This window comes from Opisthorchis viverrini (genome assembly GCF_000715545.1).
Source record: "Opisthorchis viverrini unplaced genomic scaffold opera_v5_34, whole genome shotgun sequence".
Classification (NCBI taxonomy): domain Eukaryota; kingdom Metazoa; phylum Platyhelminthes; class Trematoda; order Opisthorchiida; family Opisthorchiidae; genus Opisthorchis; species Opisthorchis viverrini.
In genome coordinates this window covers 1,097,299-1,114,567 of record NW_008751690.1, presented here as the reverse complement: position 1 = coordinate 1,114,567, position 17,269 = coordinate 1,097,299, and the positions used below count along the sequence as shown (strand labels likewise).

The 17,269-nt window shown below is 42.8% G+C and overlaps 1 protein-coding gene across 1 annotated transcript in view; it reads left to right on the top strand.

Moving 5' to 3' along the window:
* T265_02675 (hypothetical protein) overlaps window positions 1-17,269 on the top strand; it is a gene marked incomplete at both ends in the record, with an annotated part of 77,549 nt that overhangs the window by 46,175 nt on the left and 14,105 nt on the right. Inside the window, 9 exons of the mRNA XM_009166977.1 lie at window positions 2,501-2,726; window positions 3,266-3,444; window positions 4,283-4,524; window positions 6,872-7,239; window positions 8,974-9,139; window positions 11,482-11,635; window positions 13,418-13,555; window positions 13,769-13,906; window positions 14,938-15,122. Of these exons, the coding sequence (XP_009165241.1) occupies window positions 2,501-2,726; window positions 3,266-3,444; window positions 4,283-4,524; window positions 6,872-7,239; window positions 8,974-9,139; window positions 11,482-11,635; window positions 13,418-13,555; window positions 13,769-13,906; window positions 14,938-15,122 (1,796 nt within the window). The remainder of the gene's footprint in view (window positions 1-2,500; window positions 2,727-3,265; window positions 3,445-4,282; window positions 4,525-6,871; window positions 7,240-8,973; window positions 9,140-11,481; window positions 11,636-13,417; window positions 13,556-13,768; window positions 13,907-14,937; window positions 15,123-17,269) is intronic.

The window sequence follows — 17,269 nt, the reverse complement described above, 5'->3', positions numbered from 1 at the left end:
GTGGTAGACATAGGAGACGTAGATGGTGATTAATTCAATCAATCAATACGACAAGTATTTTCTGTTTAAACGACTCCATGAAAATCTTCTGACCATACCACACTGTTGATATCCATATCAATAAGTCAAAACTCAGGGAAGCTTGCAGGTCTAACACAGCGAGAAGTGAAAGGAAGCACTTCAATTGTAAAGGAGCACTCATTAACATTTGCTCGATTGATTGGTGTTTGAAGATAGGCACTTATGTTAAACTAGCAAACTTCTCTCGTGGCATACGTTGTACCCGTGACGATTCACTTTAGGCCTGGATTCATCAGGAGTAGGAGTATGCAATGTATGGACTGTGATCCAAACGCCACACCAGATCACATTATCTTGATTTGTTGACAAAACTTCCTCAGAATATTTTTGTGAAGTTTTCAACAGAAATATTTAGCCGCACTCCAATTCCAACCCAAGATACTCTGAGCTTATATCACGGATGCTTTCGTCGTGAGGACACGAGACAAATCCATTGAGTTTGACATCCATCTGAATGACGTGACTCCATACATCAAATTTAGTATGGAGATAGAGTCTACGTCGGGCACACTGCTGTTCTGATTCAGTATGACCCATGTTCGGAAAACTAAAAACAACAATGCTCAAGAAGTCAACTGACACTGGGGCAGTTTTGAACTACTCGTCTGCCCATCCGAAATCGGTATTCGCTTCTATTGCATCATCGATGCTTGGGTGTGTAAGCGCCCTGTGAACAGAAGTTGATCGGACAGCGGTCCAAATTGAAGTAAAAAACAAACTTAAGGATAGCGGATATCCAGCTAGTTTGATTAGGCATCAATTACAGGGGTGTTGGTACCGGTGGCGGAACCCAACAAAGAATGGATTCGGACTGTTGTTATACCATATAAACCAAAGACATTGGAAGTCATTAGGACTCTAAGCACGGCTAACATAAGAGTAGCTTTCCAGAAAGGATATACTTTGAACTCTGCACAGATGCAACCGGAGAATCGCCTCAGAGAACACAACCGAGGACTGTGTATACATAATTAATTGCTTGGACTGCACTAAGGTCTGTGAAGGACGGACGACGGAATCTAACACCAAAAATAATCAAAACACCGAGAAACGCAAATCAATATCGAGCGTCACTAAGTGGCTGAGCAATGGTTCAAGATTCAGTGAACATGGGACAAGAAGCAAATGCAGAAAATGTTGGTGTTTTGAGACCGGGGAACTATGATCCACGCCATGGAGACTGTCGCGAGGCGGTGGAAACCACCATGCCTCCCAGTGTTGATAGAATAGACGGCGTAGAACTGACTATTCTGTGGAGAACGGCTTTAGCTCAGTCGAGCTGACACGTGGTGCTGTGTGGTTATCAGAAAAATGAGCCATCAATAGACGTAGCTTATATCTCAATTGCACTCAGTCTCACCCAACTTCCTCCCCTCGAACGAATTTGTAGTAGCACTTACAAGCCCACATAGACCGACGAAATCAACCAGTGGCACCCGGGGTGAATCACCAATTGGAGCTCCCTGAAGTGAAAGATAAGAAACGAAACTTCCCCAAACCATTAACGCCAGATTTAGGGAAACACACCAACCGACAAGACCCTTTAACTGACATTCCACGTTGATCGAGTATGCCAATCGGAATAGGTCTCACTGTTTGGTTCTCTGTTTGCCTTGGAACCCGACGAACTTGGTGGCCTAATGAAGTTTTCGTGTCAAAAAACGAAACATTGTCTAGTTAAAAATTACCGATTGTTTACCAAGCCCTTCTGAAACCATGTTACTAGCACAGACGCAATACATTACTGATAAGGTTGCTGAAAACTCTTTGACAGCCCACGACCGGCTTAACCGCTCTGGGGCTCAGCAGGTAGGCGCAGTCCCGGGGTTTCCGTCAACCTTTTGCTCTACTTGAATCCAAATTGAACATATTTCAACAAATACACTCATTTGCATATCAATTTGGTTTTGACGGCATACTCACCCGGAAGCCAGCGTAATCTCTCGTTTATGCTGTTCTCAAAGAATTTAATTCACATGGCTGTATTTATTAAAGCTTGTCGAATTTGGGTTCGAATACAACATAAGGTTGACCGAAACTCGGGGATTGAGTCTACCCGAGGAGTCCCGAGAATGGCTGTTGAAGAGTTTCCAGCAACCTTATGAACAATGTATTGTGTCCAAACAAGGTATTTCGGTATCTCGAATAGGGTACCAACTAAAAAATGAGGTGGCCGCGTGCAGCATATTCAGTCGCTTAAAAACGGCATAAACGACAGATTCAGCTGGGTTCAAGGTGAGTCACCCGTCAAATCCAAACTGATATACGAATGAGTGTATTTGTCGAAATACGTCACTAAGAGTTTCATCGCCTCCAAATGTTTAATTAAGGCGAACTGAAAGACAGAAAACCCGCGCGCGCAGTCCGCCATAAAGAGAACCGACTACCGTTACTGACGCTTTGCACTATTTTCTTACAGCACGGTGGTCAGCAATGGCGTACCGCAACTCGTGGCGCTCTACCAACAGCCGCTGAGGTCGCAGCCAATATTGCAGGGACTACGAGCGCCGAAACGTTTGTAGCACAGTTGTCTTCTGCCGGAACTATCCCAAGCATGAATATGGCCCTTTCCTCTCCCGCCTTATCAGTCACTCCACTCGACCTAAGCGTTCATGGACGCAGTCTAGTGGTTGATCAAATCATCGGTAAGTTCTTTTCAAAAACGTTTGTCAATACAAACTTTCATCGCCCAGCGTGACTCGGAGGAGAGCACATTAAACTAGGACGGGTTATTGGAAAGTCAATTGTATTAACTGCTTGACGAAGTTGTAAAGCTATTGCTGAAAAGCCAGATGATTTATTACAAGTAATCATCCTTTCTAACGCAAGACCTAGTGGTTGTCGAGGTGGTGGACTAGGCTTGAAACGCATGCAGATAGTTGAGAGATTGCCTACGAAATCTGAAAGAAATTATTCATTAAAATTGTGCATCTATCGCCAGACGATGCGTCCAAATGAATAAATATGTACATAGAGTCTCAATGTTTCGTTGTTGTTAGCTTCAGTCTTACTAGTTAGAGTTGATTTTACCTCCCAGAGGATTTGAGTGACTTTGACGGTGGGCCAATGTCCATGTTGGGTAAGTCGGCCGTTGATCGTTCAGTTTGTTTGCATGTTACTTTTGATGTTTTTACTCAGTGTGTCACTACTTATTTCCCATTACATTTGAAATTTCCTTCAACAGCTACCGAACTTCGGGAGATCCAGTATCAGATCAATCGTCTTCCGGATCCGACTGATCCAGAACAAGTTATTCAAATGTTGGATCTGAGACGGGACGTGATGTTTCTGCAGTTTGATGTTTGTATGCGAACAATTCTGCGCGAAACATTTCTTGCTGCAGGAAATGTTGAAGCCTATAAGGTATGATAGAATAGTCAAGGCGTATAACGAAAGAGGGTTACTGATTGGAAGCAACACCAACCGTCCATTTGAATGGTATGACCTCTCTTGGTTTTTTACTTGACAGAGAACGATCGAGAATCGTCCATATGACCGCACAATAAGTCAGCCTATCAATTAGATCCAGTATTTCCCTCTAAACTGGTGCAGTATGTCAGAAGCTCCTACGGTTTAACAGGTAATCCAACCTGTAAGAAAATCAACTTCCTGTAACTAAGTATTAACATGTTGAGGAACGGAGGACAGAAGGTTAGATGAATAGTTAAAAAAAAGTTGATTATCTCGCATAGGTTGCCCATTGTCCAATGGTAATTCCGATAGGAATACAGGAGTTTGAATATCGCTAGGTCTCTCAGGCCGAAGTGTCCAAGGATGAGGCAATCCAGAGAAGGACCGGTCAGAATCTCACACAGCGAGCAGAGTAGCTTAGGTGTTCGAAATGTGCACATTTTTAATCAGATAGGATACATAAAATCAAAGTAGCGGTGTTCGGTCATTGTTGTCCCTCAAGCAATAGCATGGGTCGCATGTGACAAGGCAGACGCTCACGTGAGGCGCTGGTCAAACATCAGCGGTTGGCAACGTTGATATGATTTCGATTTCCAAGCTGAATCTGTCAACAAACCTAGTCAGTCTAGCAGCATGCTTATCGAGTAATCAAATACACAAAAGTGGTTATGAAATGTACGCATTCTTAACCGTGGGACTCAAGAAATCCCTAGTAGATCTCGACCATTCCAAATTCTTGACGTACAAGGTTTACCCTGATACTTTTCCTTTCCTATGCTATTTTCTACAGGAAGTGGTGGAAAACAGTCATTTTCCATTGTCAGAATTATCCGACGTTCAACGACCATGCCTAAATGCGATTGAAATGAACGTCCCTGAGCCACTCGAGGCTCGTGACGATCAGGCGAAAGCCCTTTTCCCATGGCGCTCACTAATGAACAGGTGTGGACCATTCTTGTTGTTTTGTTTCGGTCCATCGACTATCGAGTACAACATCCATCTTTGCATGGCTGGCCTCAAACCCGTAGACAGGTGAGATTTCACTGTTCAAAGTTGTACACCACACGATCATTACTGAAGCTATTTTGCCCTCGGGGTAGATGCTTCTTACTCTGAGTCTCACCAGAATGCTCAATTTTAAACAATTCCAAAGTAATTATGAATGCTCTCACGTCGGTCTATGTCCACCTTTCGAAGAACGACAAAGAGCATGTCCAAAAATTTCACACGTTGTTTTAGTTTAGCCGGCATTTCACAATAGCTAAACATCAGTCAGCACTTATCAGATGTAACTAATTTGTCCACAACACTTTTTATTTTAGGAATTCAATCGGTTGGTCAACCGACAATTTCTCTTTCTAGAACCGATATCAGCCTATGTGAACTTTACTGGCTAGATCCCTTCTATCGGTAGAATACGCTTACTATACACCATACTGTCTAACAGGGGGTTCAGGCCCAGAACAAAGCAGAATCTAACACAAATAAAAAAATTATTTTCAAGCTACTTTTGGATTAAATCTAGATTTTGCGAACCGACAAGATTAGAGAATGTATTATCTGCATCCCAGGCAAATTATTCCGTTGAGCAAAACTGCCCATATTTTCCTTCAAGCTCAACGAACCACCGTTTTGTCTTGCCTCTGATTTTAAAAGAGGGTTCTTTCCGACGTGAACCATCCTCTTTTACTCAAATCAACCTTCACTCAGTGGTTACTTCATGTACTAACTGTTTTGAAATATGCGTCATGCCTGACTACGAATAACGACATAAGCTTTTGCAATCTCTCAACCGATCTATCCTGCTTCGCTATGATGCACAGCCTCAGTCAACTGGACGAAGAATAAACACTTCACCAAAGCGGGAAGTAAAGACATCTTAGCCGACTGAACGAATAATACAGTGCGTTCAACCATATGCTGATCATCATCTGTTTTGCATGAATCCATTGGGCTTCACTTCGCCTAACAAACTAGATGAAACTGTCAACCATTGGGATGGCAGTTATTTGGTTCGTGCCACAGTGTCATGCTCTCCCACAATCACTAGAAGATGGTATTAGTACGAATAATTCACACTGTGCTTGTTTCCTAGGCAGATGTTTATAGAGAGTACATGCTGTTTTCGCAGTGCAAAAAAAATAAGAATTGTCGTTTCCTTCTTCAAGGCATTCCCCAGATAGGTGCTTCTTATGGTTGCTTTGTTCGTTGAGCTTGGTAATTTGGTTGCAGATATTTCATCACTAATAGGGGAAACACCACCAGTGTGTTGTGAGTAGAAGTGCGCTGCTGTTGCGCGTGCGTGGGTTGATATAGGATTTACTCACCCAGGTTAACCTTGGCCGATCTCACCCGTCGCTTGCGTGAACATCTCTACTGGCCTATTGGACTACCTTCAGCTTAGGGGATGTCCGGGTGTCCTTGACCTCCGGTCTCCCGCCATGATCTTTGTTCGCCTCTTCCCATACTGAATACCTTTTCTCGTTGTTATTATGACAACTAACGTTGACTCAGCGTTACCATCGAGTCGGCGGTTTCTCATTGAGATCATAGTGATCAAAACCACGTTGGCGACATGCTGTCGGCCATCACTTGTCTTTGAATGAATAATTCAGTATCATCCAATCCAATATCCTCAGTCGGTCGCTCCACGATCAGACTGTTTTTATCACACTCCGACCAGGTATGTATGTGCTCTCAGACTCCCCTTGAGTGGTATTCAGGAACTTGTTCCCCTATCACAGTTTTTGGCTGTTTTGGAAACAGTGCTGTTCAATGGTTGTCAAAGAAGCACGTCCCCAAGTGCATTGGAATCTCCTGAAATGCCTACATCAGGCTTGTAGTCTTCAAGCCCTATGACAATGGAATCTTATAAGTTGATCAGCACATTCCACCTTATTTGAGCCCAAGCAATCTATACTACATGCACGGAATCCAGGCATCATGCACTAAAACTCCGTACCCCGGTATCATGTCAGGCTCAATCCAATGTGTTACATATCCATTTGCAATATCTTCTCATTATTTTGATTACCACGCGTCTATCTTTATCTGACACTAGTCTCATTGGAAATTTATCTGTCGAGATCCACAATACCATTCACGACTTAGTCTTATTCGAAAAGACTAATTATGTCTGCGCACTCGTCTTCTTCAAGCAGACATCTGAACTGCCTCCAGAGTCCATCGAATAAACAGTGTTGTGTTCAGCATGGTTTTCGCATATCTGGTTTCTTCTTTAAGACATTACCATAAATATAGAAGTTTGTCGTTAAAGAAGATAGTCCCTCCTAGAAGATGCCCTTCTTGCTGAATCATGTACTGCATAAAACAAATTGAGCTGATACAATTTGTACTCTTCCTCACACACAATTTACAGGCCAACAGTGCATGGTGAATTGTTGGCAATGAATCTTTGCCTGGAAGATGTTCTGGACGTTGGTGACATCCCGGAAGCTAAAGCTGGTGAACCGATGCCAATCCAACAGGCAGAAAATATGCATTGTATGCTGGGCAAGCGCACGCGTGACCGTCGTCGTGAAATCCCTCCCCCTAACGCAGCATCACCAACTGGGACTGGTGGACCTGCAAGTACTCCAGGCTCTGTGGCAGGTACTACGAACCCAGCAAACGCCACTGGGACAAGCATCAACACCATGAATATTACTCATAGCAGTGAAACCCAAGGACAAAAGAGCTCAACGCACGGTGGTGCCGGAGGAACGGGACCTTTGACAACCACTCCGGGTGCGTTATCAGCCTGAACTTCAGCAAGTATTACAAAGTCGTCGTCGTCCATTTTAGTACGGCATCAATGATTTGAGGAGTTCCATAGTTTTCAGAAAGAGCTGGTGAACGTGACATGTCTAGCTCAAATGCCAGCAGCAGCCAAAATGACTAGGGACATATGTATGGCCACCAAAGAGCTATCCTAATTTTTAATGAACATCGAAAATAAGGGAAAGTGGACGAAAATGGACAAATAGTTGTTTTGGGAAGTAGTGTACCTCTGAGCCTACGTAATCAAAAGTTATCCATATGGAAAGACAGCGCGCAGAAAGTGCTACAGGCGCCTGTTGCTGTGTAAGAATTAGTTTTAACCTCATTTTTGTGTACTGTTTTCCGGTCATTGGTTGCAAGCAAAGAGCGACAGAAAAATAATCATGGTGATTATTCACTACAAAGAACACCATAGTAGACGCTAATATTTTTTCGACACCGTACTCCGCTGATACAGTAGTGCATATAATTTCACTTTAGAGTCAACCTACAGATTGCCTTCGATGGAGAGAGGAAATGTGTGATAATCCAGTCTACTCACTAGCTAGGTTAAATATTCAACGCGGGTTATTTGGTGTTATTGCTCTGTTGAATGTCACATAAATACTACCTCCAGGAATTGTGGGTTTAAAGCTTAAAAGAGTTTGAAGTATCGAGTACAGTGGGGGTCGTACAAACGAAGGTAGCTGGCAATGCTCATCTTCTGTTGTTGGTTTTCCAGCTCACATGTATTTTGTTGATGTATTTGACCATGACTTTGTCACTTCCCGAAGAAATACCTCCGAAACACCAAAATATATTTCATAAGACAGCTTTTGTTTTGAATGGAAAATAGTAGTCCAGCCATGCGTGGCTGATCAACGATGGTACATAGTGCCACTTGTTCGTTTTCCCCTTGATTTGTATCACGTGACCACATGTTCACTGGTTTCTTCAGTGACTTCTTTCAGCACTGATGGATTCCACGACAGGATGAAATCTGTGCTGAACTTTCAAAATCATCTCATTCAGGAATCAGATGAGCGGTTTGTTCTCGTGATATACTACCTCAGAAACGTTACGTCAATTGCCTTAGACTTTGAAGTACGAAGACCTGAAATCAGCAGTCTGAGCGGTCAGATAATTCTTGGAACAGCGTAAAGCATATGGCGATAAGATCTCACTTAAGCTATTGTTTACAACGGAAGCCGCCTGAAATATGTGACCATGATACTCACTAATCTTTCTGAAGAGAAAACACTTTTCCGGAAGATTGTTTCCTTATATGGGACCAGTCAGCTTCGGAAAAAATCTCGGGCACTTTTGGAATTGAATCAAACCGTTCGGCTTGTACACCAGTGTGGCCTTCGAGGTATGAAAAGTTGGAGTCAGAGCATCCTGTGTGATTATAGAAGACCTCTGATCCTTAGAAGTGACACACCATAAATGCATAAATTTTGAAGCCCAAGAGAACCAGTTTAGTTGCTTGTGCCCGATCGCGAAACCCACCAATCACTGATCAACTTTTCAGCTACCCATTTCATCCACTGTCTTTCTACCTCATATGATCTTCGGCTACACGACGAACACCGGAGATTAACTACCCTGGAGCATAAAGAGCAGACTGAATTGAATTATCTTCAAAATATCTTCACCCATGTTCTACGAAAATATCATAGCACTAACCGGGATCTCTGTACCACTTTCAATGATTCAAACTAGACAAAACACCAAAGTTGAGCACGCTGGATTCACCAGTTGCCGCCTATACTCTTCTAAAGAAGTTCCTCATTCTCTGGAAACGAGTCGAATTGCTAAAGTATGCATGGGGTCGACGACGCTTGGGTGTGGAATCCATCAATAATCCGAACTTATTCAAAACATTCTGGTGAGTTTGGTATTCTTCTGCATTCCTTGGTGGTTTGTTTATCCTTCTTTTATGCTCACCAATTCTGGTGTCCGATTCCCCGGCAGTTTGTCCTATGTAAACCTTAGTGCAATCGTTGCAGTTAATTTTATACACGCAGCCAGCAAGGGATCTTTCAACTGCACCAAAACTGAGCGTAGCGTTTTTCCCTTCTGGAAAGCGACTTGAATGTTGGCTAAGTTCAACAACCTCCAATAACCTCAATAACCTCCATGTTCCTGCTTTATATGGAATGACTGCTGTGCTAATCCATTCCTTATGTGGTCTGGATTCAATATCCTTCTTAGTTGACGCTTAACCAAATTCATTGGGTATCCTATTTCTCGAAGTCTGTTGGCGATCTCGATTTGAGCTGCCGCTCGGTCGATCTCTTCTGTGCACAGCGCTCTGACTCGACGAAACATCGATGAGACAATACTGGCGTACACTGACTTTGGATCTGCTGATGAGTAGATTAAGACGGTTCCTGTGTCTGTTGGTTTCTGGTAGATAGTAGTTTTTAGTTTCCCACAGTCCAGAATAGGTAATTTGCCCGAGGTGGACTCTATCTTCATGCTAAGCTTCATGTGAGGATTTAGACTATTGAGATAGTCGTGGAAGCTGTTCACGTTATCTCGTTTCATTACAACAAAGGTGTCGTCGACATGACCCAAAAAACTTTCGGTGGACGATGGTATCCGGCCAAGGCTATTTGTTCGAAGTTCTCCATATAAGCATTAGCTAAAACTGGGGATATCGGAGATACCATTGCAAGACCTTGTTCTTGTAAGTAAACAGTCGTGCCAAAATCAAACTGATCACGGTTCAAACACACTCTTATTCCCTCAGCTATTTTATCCACCGAGAGCTGTGTCCGTTCCCCGAGTGTCGTGTCTACCAGTAACAACCTCCTAGTTACCTCCAGAGTATCTACCCTATGGATGTTTGTGTACATTGAGATTATGTCAAAATTCACGAGAACTTCGTCCATCTCCAAAGGTAACCCTGCGACCTTGCTGGTAAAGTCGAACGAATTCCTAATGAAGGTGCTTGATTTCCCAGTGAGTGGTTTTAGTATACCAGCTAAGAATCTAGCCAGTTCATGCGGTGGCGAGCCTATACCATCCACTATTGGCCTTATCGGTACATCTGCCTTGTGGATTTTCGGCAGTGCGTAGAGTCGCGGTTGAATCGCACTTTTTAGATACAGCCGATACTACCTACCTTGCCCTAAATGGTTCATTACGGATCTTAAATATCTACCAACTTCAACCTTACTCTTATTCATTATTGAAGCTACCGGTAATTTGTCGATAGGTTTCATCGGCAAGGTGTTGCCTGACCTTTTGAAGATAGTTGCTCGTGTTCATTACTACTGTTGCTTTACCTTTATCAGCCTTGGTAATGACAATGTATTCAACGCTCTCCGCTCTGATGGTGTTAGAGTTTCCGGCTGTTGGCGTTTCAGGACTGTGACCAATGGTACCCGTAGCTTCTCAGCTTCCGCTGAAGGAAGGTTTTGAAACACCGACTCTACACTAGGAATTATTTCCTCCATTCTTATTAATTTCTCGCTCACAGCGAAGTTTAGTCCCTTTTCCAACAAACAGCGTTTGTCTTCACTCAGTGGTCTATCTGATAAGTTAACTACACTACAGTAATTGGTGCTGGTTTCTACGTTTCTGTGGCCTTTCTGGGGCCCTGAGTCATGGAAAGCAGTTGGTCGAACCTGCCTGTCCTTGCATTGTCGGCCCTACGTGAGCTTTACTTCTGTGGCTTTGGTGTTCAGCATCTGGAAGTCGGCGGTTGAGTTAGTCATAGAGACATATCTAATATTTGGGTCAAATTATCACCTTAATTCCATACGTTTAAAACTGGGAGCCATCCTACATTGCCAAAGTGATGCACAATTTAAGTGATTTATAGAATTATCCGAACTGGCAAAGAGTGAGAACCGATCTTTGTCTTTGTTTCATACATTTATGACCAGCGTGCAAATTTTAGCACGCTGAAACATCTAATCATTAAATGTATTCGTTTTTAAGACGAGTCTTTGGGCCGACTTACGATGAGTGCAAAATTTACGTGCATTTTGTGAAGATTAGGGTTACTTATTGATCCGGTTAAAGCACTGACTCCCTAAACACGACAAAGATCACAAAATATCAGCAGGGTGATCGAATAAAACATAATTATTCTTCGTAGATGACTATGGCTGATCTGTTATACATTTGACAAACATTTTGCCGCCGAGTTTTGTTGTTTTTGAACCAGCAAACGATGGAACCTGTCCAGAATTTAGCACCGAATAATTTTAATTTCAGTTCTATTTACAAGCGGGAGAAACTGTACCCGTTAATCCGGAGCCTTGCCATACAATACAGACAACCGGATATGTACGCACTTGGCCCGTTGGATGCCACTGACATCATTGTTATGCCAAAGGGCATACCGGAAATGGTAGTACGACAAAGACAGGTGAGTGTGGATCCATAGAAATAGCAAGAGAAATTTCCGAAAATATATACAGGGTATGCTGTGTAGGAAACGGGCGTTATGGAAACCGCATAACCATCCGAACGTTTAGATCAGATGCGGCACGGAAAAAAGTCATTTCCTCGTGGAAGAATACTTATTAGTAGAATTACCCGCCTCAGAAATGCTGACCATGATGGCGTCATTGACGGCCAGTCAACATTGGAAGCGCGGCTCCTTAAAAGTAGTGTTATATTTTTCATCCGAAAAGAGTGGGTTCCAAACTCTTTTGGGCTTATTCTCAATAAGAAATAATTGCACACGAATTATCAGCTTCCCGCGTTGGTAGACGTAGATTTGCACAAGTGGGACCATAATTGCAGATTTTACCAAGATATTAACCGAAAATCACAGCCGGTCAAAAGTAGATCCATTAAAAAAAAACTGAGTGGACAAACGAACTAGCAACCAACGAACACGCTATAAACTATTCCGTTCACAAATCGTAACTACCATCTCCGCCTTCTAACTATTCTATTCGAGTTCCGGGTCAAACGCTAAATGGCGAATGTCCCAACTGACTTCACTGGAAGCCCCATTCATGATGTTCATCTACGGTTCTGTCAGGATCCTGTTAGCTGGTGAGTGATTTTGACGATCCAACCCAAAAGCGAGTCTTTCCGCATGCGAATGTGAGAAGCGTCAAAAAGTATTTCGTAAATTAAGTTCGCTAGGATGGCCTAAAGATGGTTGGTTGATCCGTTTCCGGTAAGATTTTGACTTTCCGCGGCCTTTCGAGCGTACGTTCAAAAATCGTGCGACACCTCAGAAACTGGTATATGGTATGTAGGGCGCCACACAAGTACATTTATCCTGATATGAAAAGACCACCTCAAGGGGCTGATCAAAAGTGCAGTCCTTTTTATAGTCAGTCTAAGGTGACAAAACCATTCAGGTATAAACTGACTTTGATACCGTTGGTGTTACAAGTAGTCTCGCTGGAGTGAGACAGGAAAACAGGCTTAACCGTTCAAGCTTAATTGCCTGGTATCCTCCGGACCACCACATATTTTCTATCACATAGAAACGGCTCTTCAGTTGCAAAAGGACAGCTGACCTATGATATTATTCAATATGTATAGCATTTCTCGATGTTACGTGGCAAACTCACTTGACCACAAGCCAATTTCTAACAGGTACCCATCTGAGGCAGTCATATGGGTCTCCAGGTTTATGCAGCTTTAAAACCAAACAGTATCACGTGCAGCACAATACCCGGTTATCTTAGATGCGGTCGGAACAGGATGCCGGGTGCCAGCGTCACTCAGTAACTTCAGTAAATTTTTACCATCCCGCACACGTAACTGTATGATGGGCATTGAAGCCACGCAGAATAATCGTTCTATTTTTCGTTTTCATGAGCAGTCACTGCAACTTAAAATGAGCAATATTCAACGGAGACTAAAACATTCGAAGGATCACTGAACACATGGTACTGAACTTGTCTTGTTTTGGTCAAAATTTGTGAAAACTGATTTGTGGTCTTAGTTAAGGACCTTTATTGAAGATTTCAGCGGGCTAGGCCAATTCCTCCCGAGAGCACGACCGTATGAACAAACACAATAAAAAAGTGGAGTATTTTCACCCTAGTCCCAGTTTTTACTTCCAGTCTTGTTACGGAAATGAGTTACAAAAATCTCAGAACTTCAGATATTTCATCCCCATTATCTTATTATTTCTACCACCGGTGAATGCATCTTTGAAAGGGTTTCTAAACTTTTTTAGCTTCTGAAACTGATCGAAGCGTTCGAATTCTACATGATTGCTGACCTTCGCAAATTGCTTTTAAGGCAAACCGACCTGGTCATCAAGGAGAGAAACCGCGAAGAAGGAAATCTGCCTCTGGAATTATGGAAACGTCCGGTAGGCGTTACGTTTGAATTTTATTCTACAAGCGCTACCACGCTAGTATTGAGTACCTTGCTGAACAAAAACAGAGAATGAACACACATCTTATTGCATCGGGTACAGTCGACAGAGGACGGTCGCTTGATGTGATGCTAGGGTGTCCCAAGGGTACCCAACCTCGATGGGTTGCAAAAAACCCCCTCCAATAGGGTTTCTAACTTTTTTTAGCTTCTGAAACTGATCGAAGCGTTCGAATTCTACATGATTGCTGACCTTCGCAAATTGCTTTTAAGGCAAACCGACCTGGTCATCAAGGAGAGAAACCGCGAAGAAGGAAATCTGCCTCTGGAATTATGGAAACGTCCGGTAGGCGTTACGTTTGAATTTTATTCTACAAGCGCTACCACGCTAGTATTGAGTACCTTGCTGAACAAAAACAGAGAATGAACACACATCTTATTGTACCGGGTACAGTCGACAGAGGACGGTCGCTTGATGTGAGGCTAGGGTGTCCCAAGGGTACCCAACCTCGATGGGTTGCAAAAAACCCCCTCCAATGGTACTGAGACTTCTGTCTATTCATCTTGAGAAATCTGTCGAAACTTTTGGAAAATATTGAGGCGTGTTAATAAGAAAAAGTGAAGGGAAAACCAGTTGGTTGCTACATGGAGAAACACACTATAACCCGAATGGAGCTGTCACGAAGACCAACAAAATAAACCCACTACCTCATCCATTCAGATGTTTTTATGCCTGCGGGGGCAACAGTGAATATGAACAGTGATGTAAAAACCATAAGAAACAAACCATACCCCACTTATGTAACACAGCCGTTGAACAGACAATTGTACATGCAACTCGAATACCGTGCTCATGAAAGGGACCATTGTTCGGTCAAAAGACTTGTAACAGTTCTTCATTCAGGCATAAAATAGTCATGAGAAAGCTGTCCTATTCGTAAACCAGAGCCTTGCCACAAGAAATGAAAATGACGAGTTGTGTCTCTGAAACACCGTATCGTTCGCCCATGGCTCTGATTAGAGTAGTTTGTGGAGGTGTCCATCATCAATGCCGCTTCAGATTTCATAGCGCTTCTGTAATACAGTGCGTAAAACTATTCCTGGTGTGCATGCTCATCCACTCTCGTGCCAGAATGTCAAACAATGGAACGCATTGTTGTTGACACTCGTCATGCAACTGTGAACCCAGAAAAAGATTCTGACAACAACGGTTTTGCCCCTCGCACATCCCTGCTTTAATGGCGAAAATATCCGATAGATGTTTTGGTAAAAATGAGACTCCTCGTTGATAACCTGGTTTCCTGACGACCGTAATTATTACTTCTCGAAAGTTAACGTGCCACCTAAATAGCTCACCAATAATATCTTGGACTTCAGGCAATGAAAGAGACACTGTCAGTGAAAAGGCCTGGGTTGGCTGATGAATTTCTGGTCGAGCTGATGTCGCACCTGGAACAAAACGCCAGAAACGATACCTACATCATCACAAAGGATAAGTTGAACGAGGTGTTGCAAACTGTGGCCATCTCGGTGATGCGCACGCAACGTGAATCCTACGAGAAGTAAGTCTCGTCGGGGATGAGATGATTCGTAAATAACTATTTGTAAATAGACTGGAAACGCTCAAAATCTATATCGGCACCACGTTTTGACGCTTCATTGATAAAACTTCCCTATCCATAGTGGGGTGGTTTGGCAACACAACCTGCAAAAACTGGGAGAAGCTTCACACTATAAGAACGAAATTGAATCACTATCTATGCTGCAAAGATTAAGTCCCATAATGGTATCGGTCGAAAATAAATTTACGGGACACAACTCTAAACGGAAATGGTAATTTTTTGGACCGATTGGTTGAGAATTTTTTTTGAAAAATGTTTATTCTCCAATTGAAATATATTTTAATGTTGTGCACATTGTGGCCAATGCTATAGGCCACCAGCGTTCGATAGATGAACAACGGCATTCAAATCCCCTATTTAATAGTTTCTTGAAACATTCTAGAACATTCGTCGACAGCCCACTACCAGTTTCGCCCTTCTTGGGGACCATCAGGTAGGTGAAGTCCCCGAGTTTCCGTCAACCTTATGTTCTACTTGAAACCTACCTGAAGAGCCCCAAGAAGAGCGAAACCGGTCGTGGGCTGTCGATGAATTTTCAGCAACCTTATGAGTAGTTCATTACGAATATACAAGTATCACGATATCTCGAATATCGTGACGACTGAAAGATGAGGCGGCCTGGTGCAGCACATTCAGTTGCCTGGAAACATCACAAACGAGAGATTCAGCTGGGTTCACAAAACCAAATTAGTTTGCAAATGAGTGTATTCCGCTACCTCTAGAACACCTTATTTAAGGTACTTAACATGACAGAACGAACCGCACTTGAAAGCTACCCGCAGAAGAGTATACATGGTACAAAAAGCTGACGCTCTAGAAGATGCAGCTCTACAGGCTCCTAAACGTAGACCTGACACCTCCTGATTCCAGCCAGCTGGATAAGTTTGTCGTAAAAAGTTGCGAAGAATAACAAAATACTCCAACAGGAAAGCATTGTAGACTTTGCGGCCACTAGAATGGATGAGTGTGCATTCGGCGGTTGAAAAACCTGAACTAAAATCCAAAAAGTGGTACAGTATGTGGTGAAAGTCAGTGATGGAACAGCCGACAGAAAGAACAGACGGGATAAGAGGTCTGTGAGCAGCTCAAAGTCGTCATATCCTGTACATGTCTAATAAACACCTATCAGACAACCATGGCTGAGCCGACTAAGTTTAATAGGTGTACACATTGTCAACAAGGAAAAAGAAATCCCGTGACGTAATAGCTAATGTCAAAAAAGCTTAAATCAAGGTGCAGCTCGTAATCTGCCGTGATCCCCACACGAGATGCTACTAAGAGGAGCAGTTAATAAACGGGTAAGCAGGTAATGGTGCTCTGAAATCAGGTTACCTATTATACTGTTGTATGTATTTATGTAGCGAATTTAGCGCCAAAATGACAACCTGGGTTTCCCGAAAAAAACTGCTTAATTTTGTACAGTTTCCTAGACTTCTGCTAAGACGCATCTCCAAGTGGAGGTATGTATCACGAAATAGGGGCTTGCCTGGCAAGGTATTTTCTGCCGCAATAGAGCCGATGGAAGGGAAAATCTAGAACCGACCAACAAACACGTTCTGATTTGTCACCGACCTATATTCAAAATGGTAGAAAAAAAATTGCGATTCTACTAGGTACGTGTGTCAACCTAACCAATATTTTACCAAAGTTGCAGTATGCATTAAGGTCAATCAAGCAGCGCCAAACAAGACAGTATCTAGCTAGTTCCTGACGAACGCAATCACTTTTTTCGTTTCATTACAGTATACAACTCACAAAATTACTTACGCTTCTGTGGTGTTTGTGAGAGTATTGTACGAACCCAGAGGACAAAATATTATGACTATTGCAAGGACTCATAATGTTAGTCTCTTACATCTCCATTTACACAAAGAGGAACACATTGGTCACCCGAAAAATCCACTGTACACATGGAAATAATAGAACGATCTGGAAGAACATGTCCAAATAACCGTGAATAAACGAATGTTCCGGAAATTAATGATCTAAGTACATCTAGCACGAAGGAAAAGATACTCAAACCGGCGACTTCGCTGTTACATTTCAGGTACAACTAGATACGTTTCTCTTTCCTAACAAAGTACTGT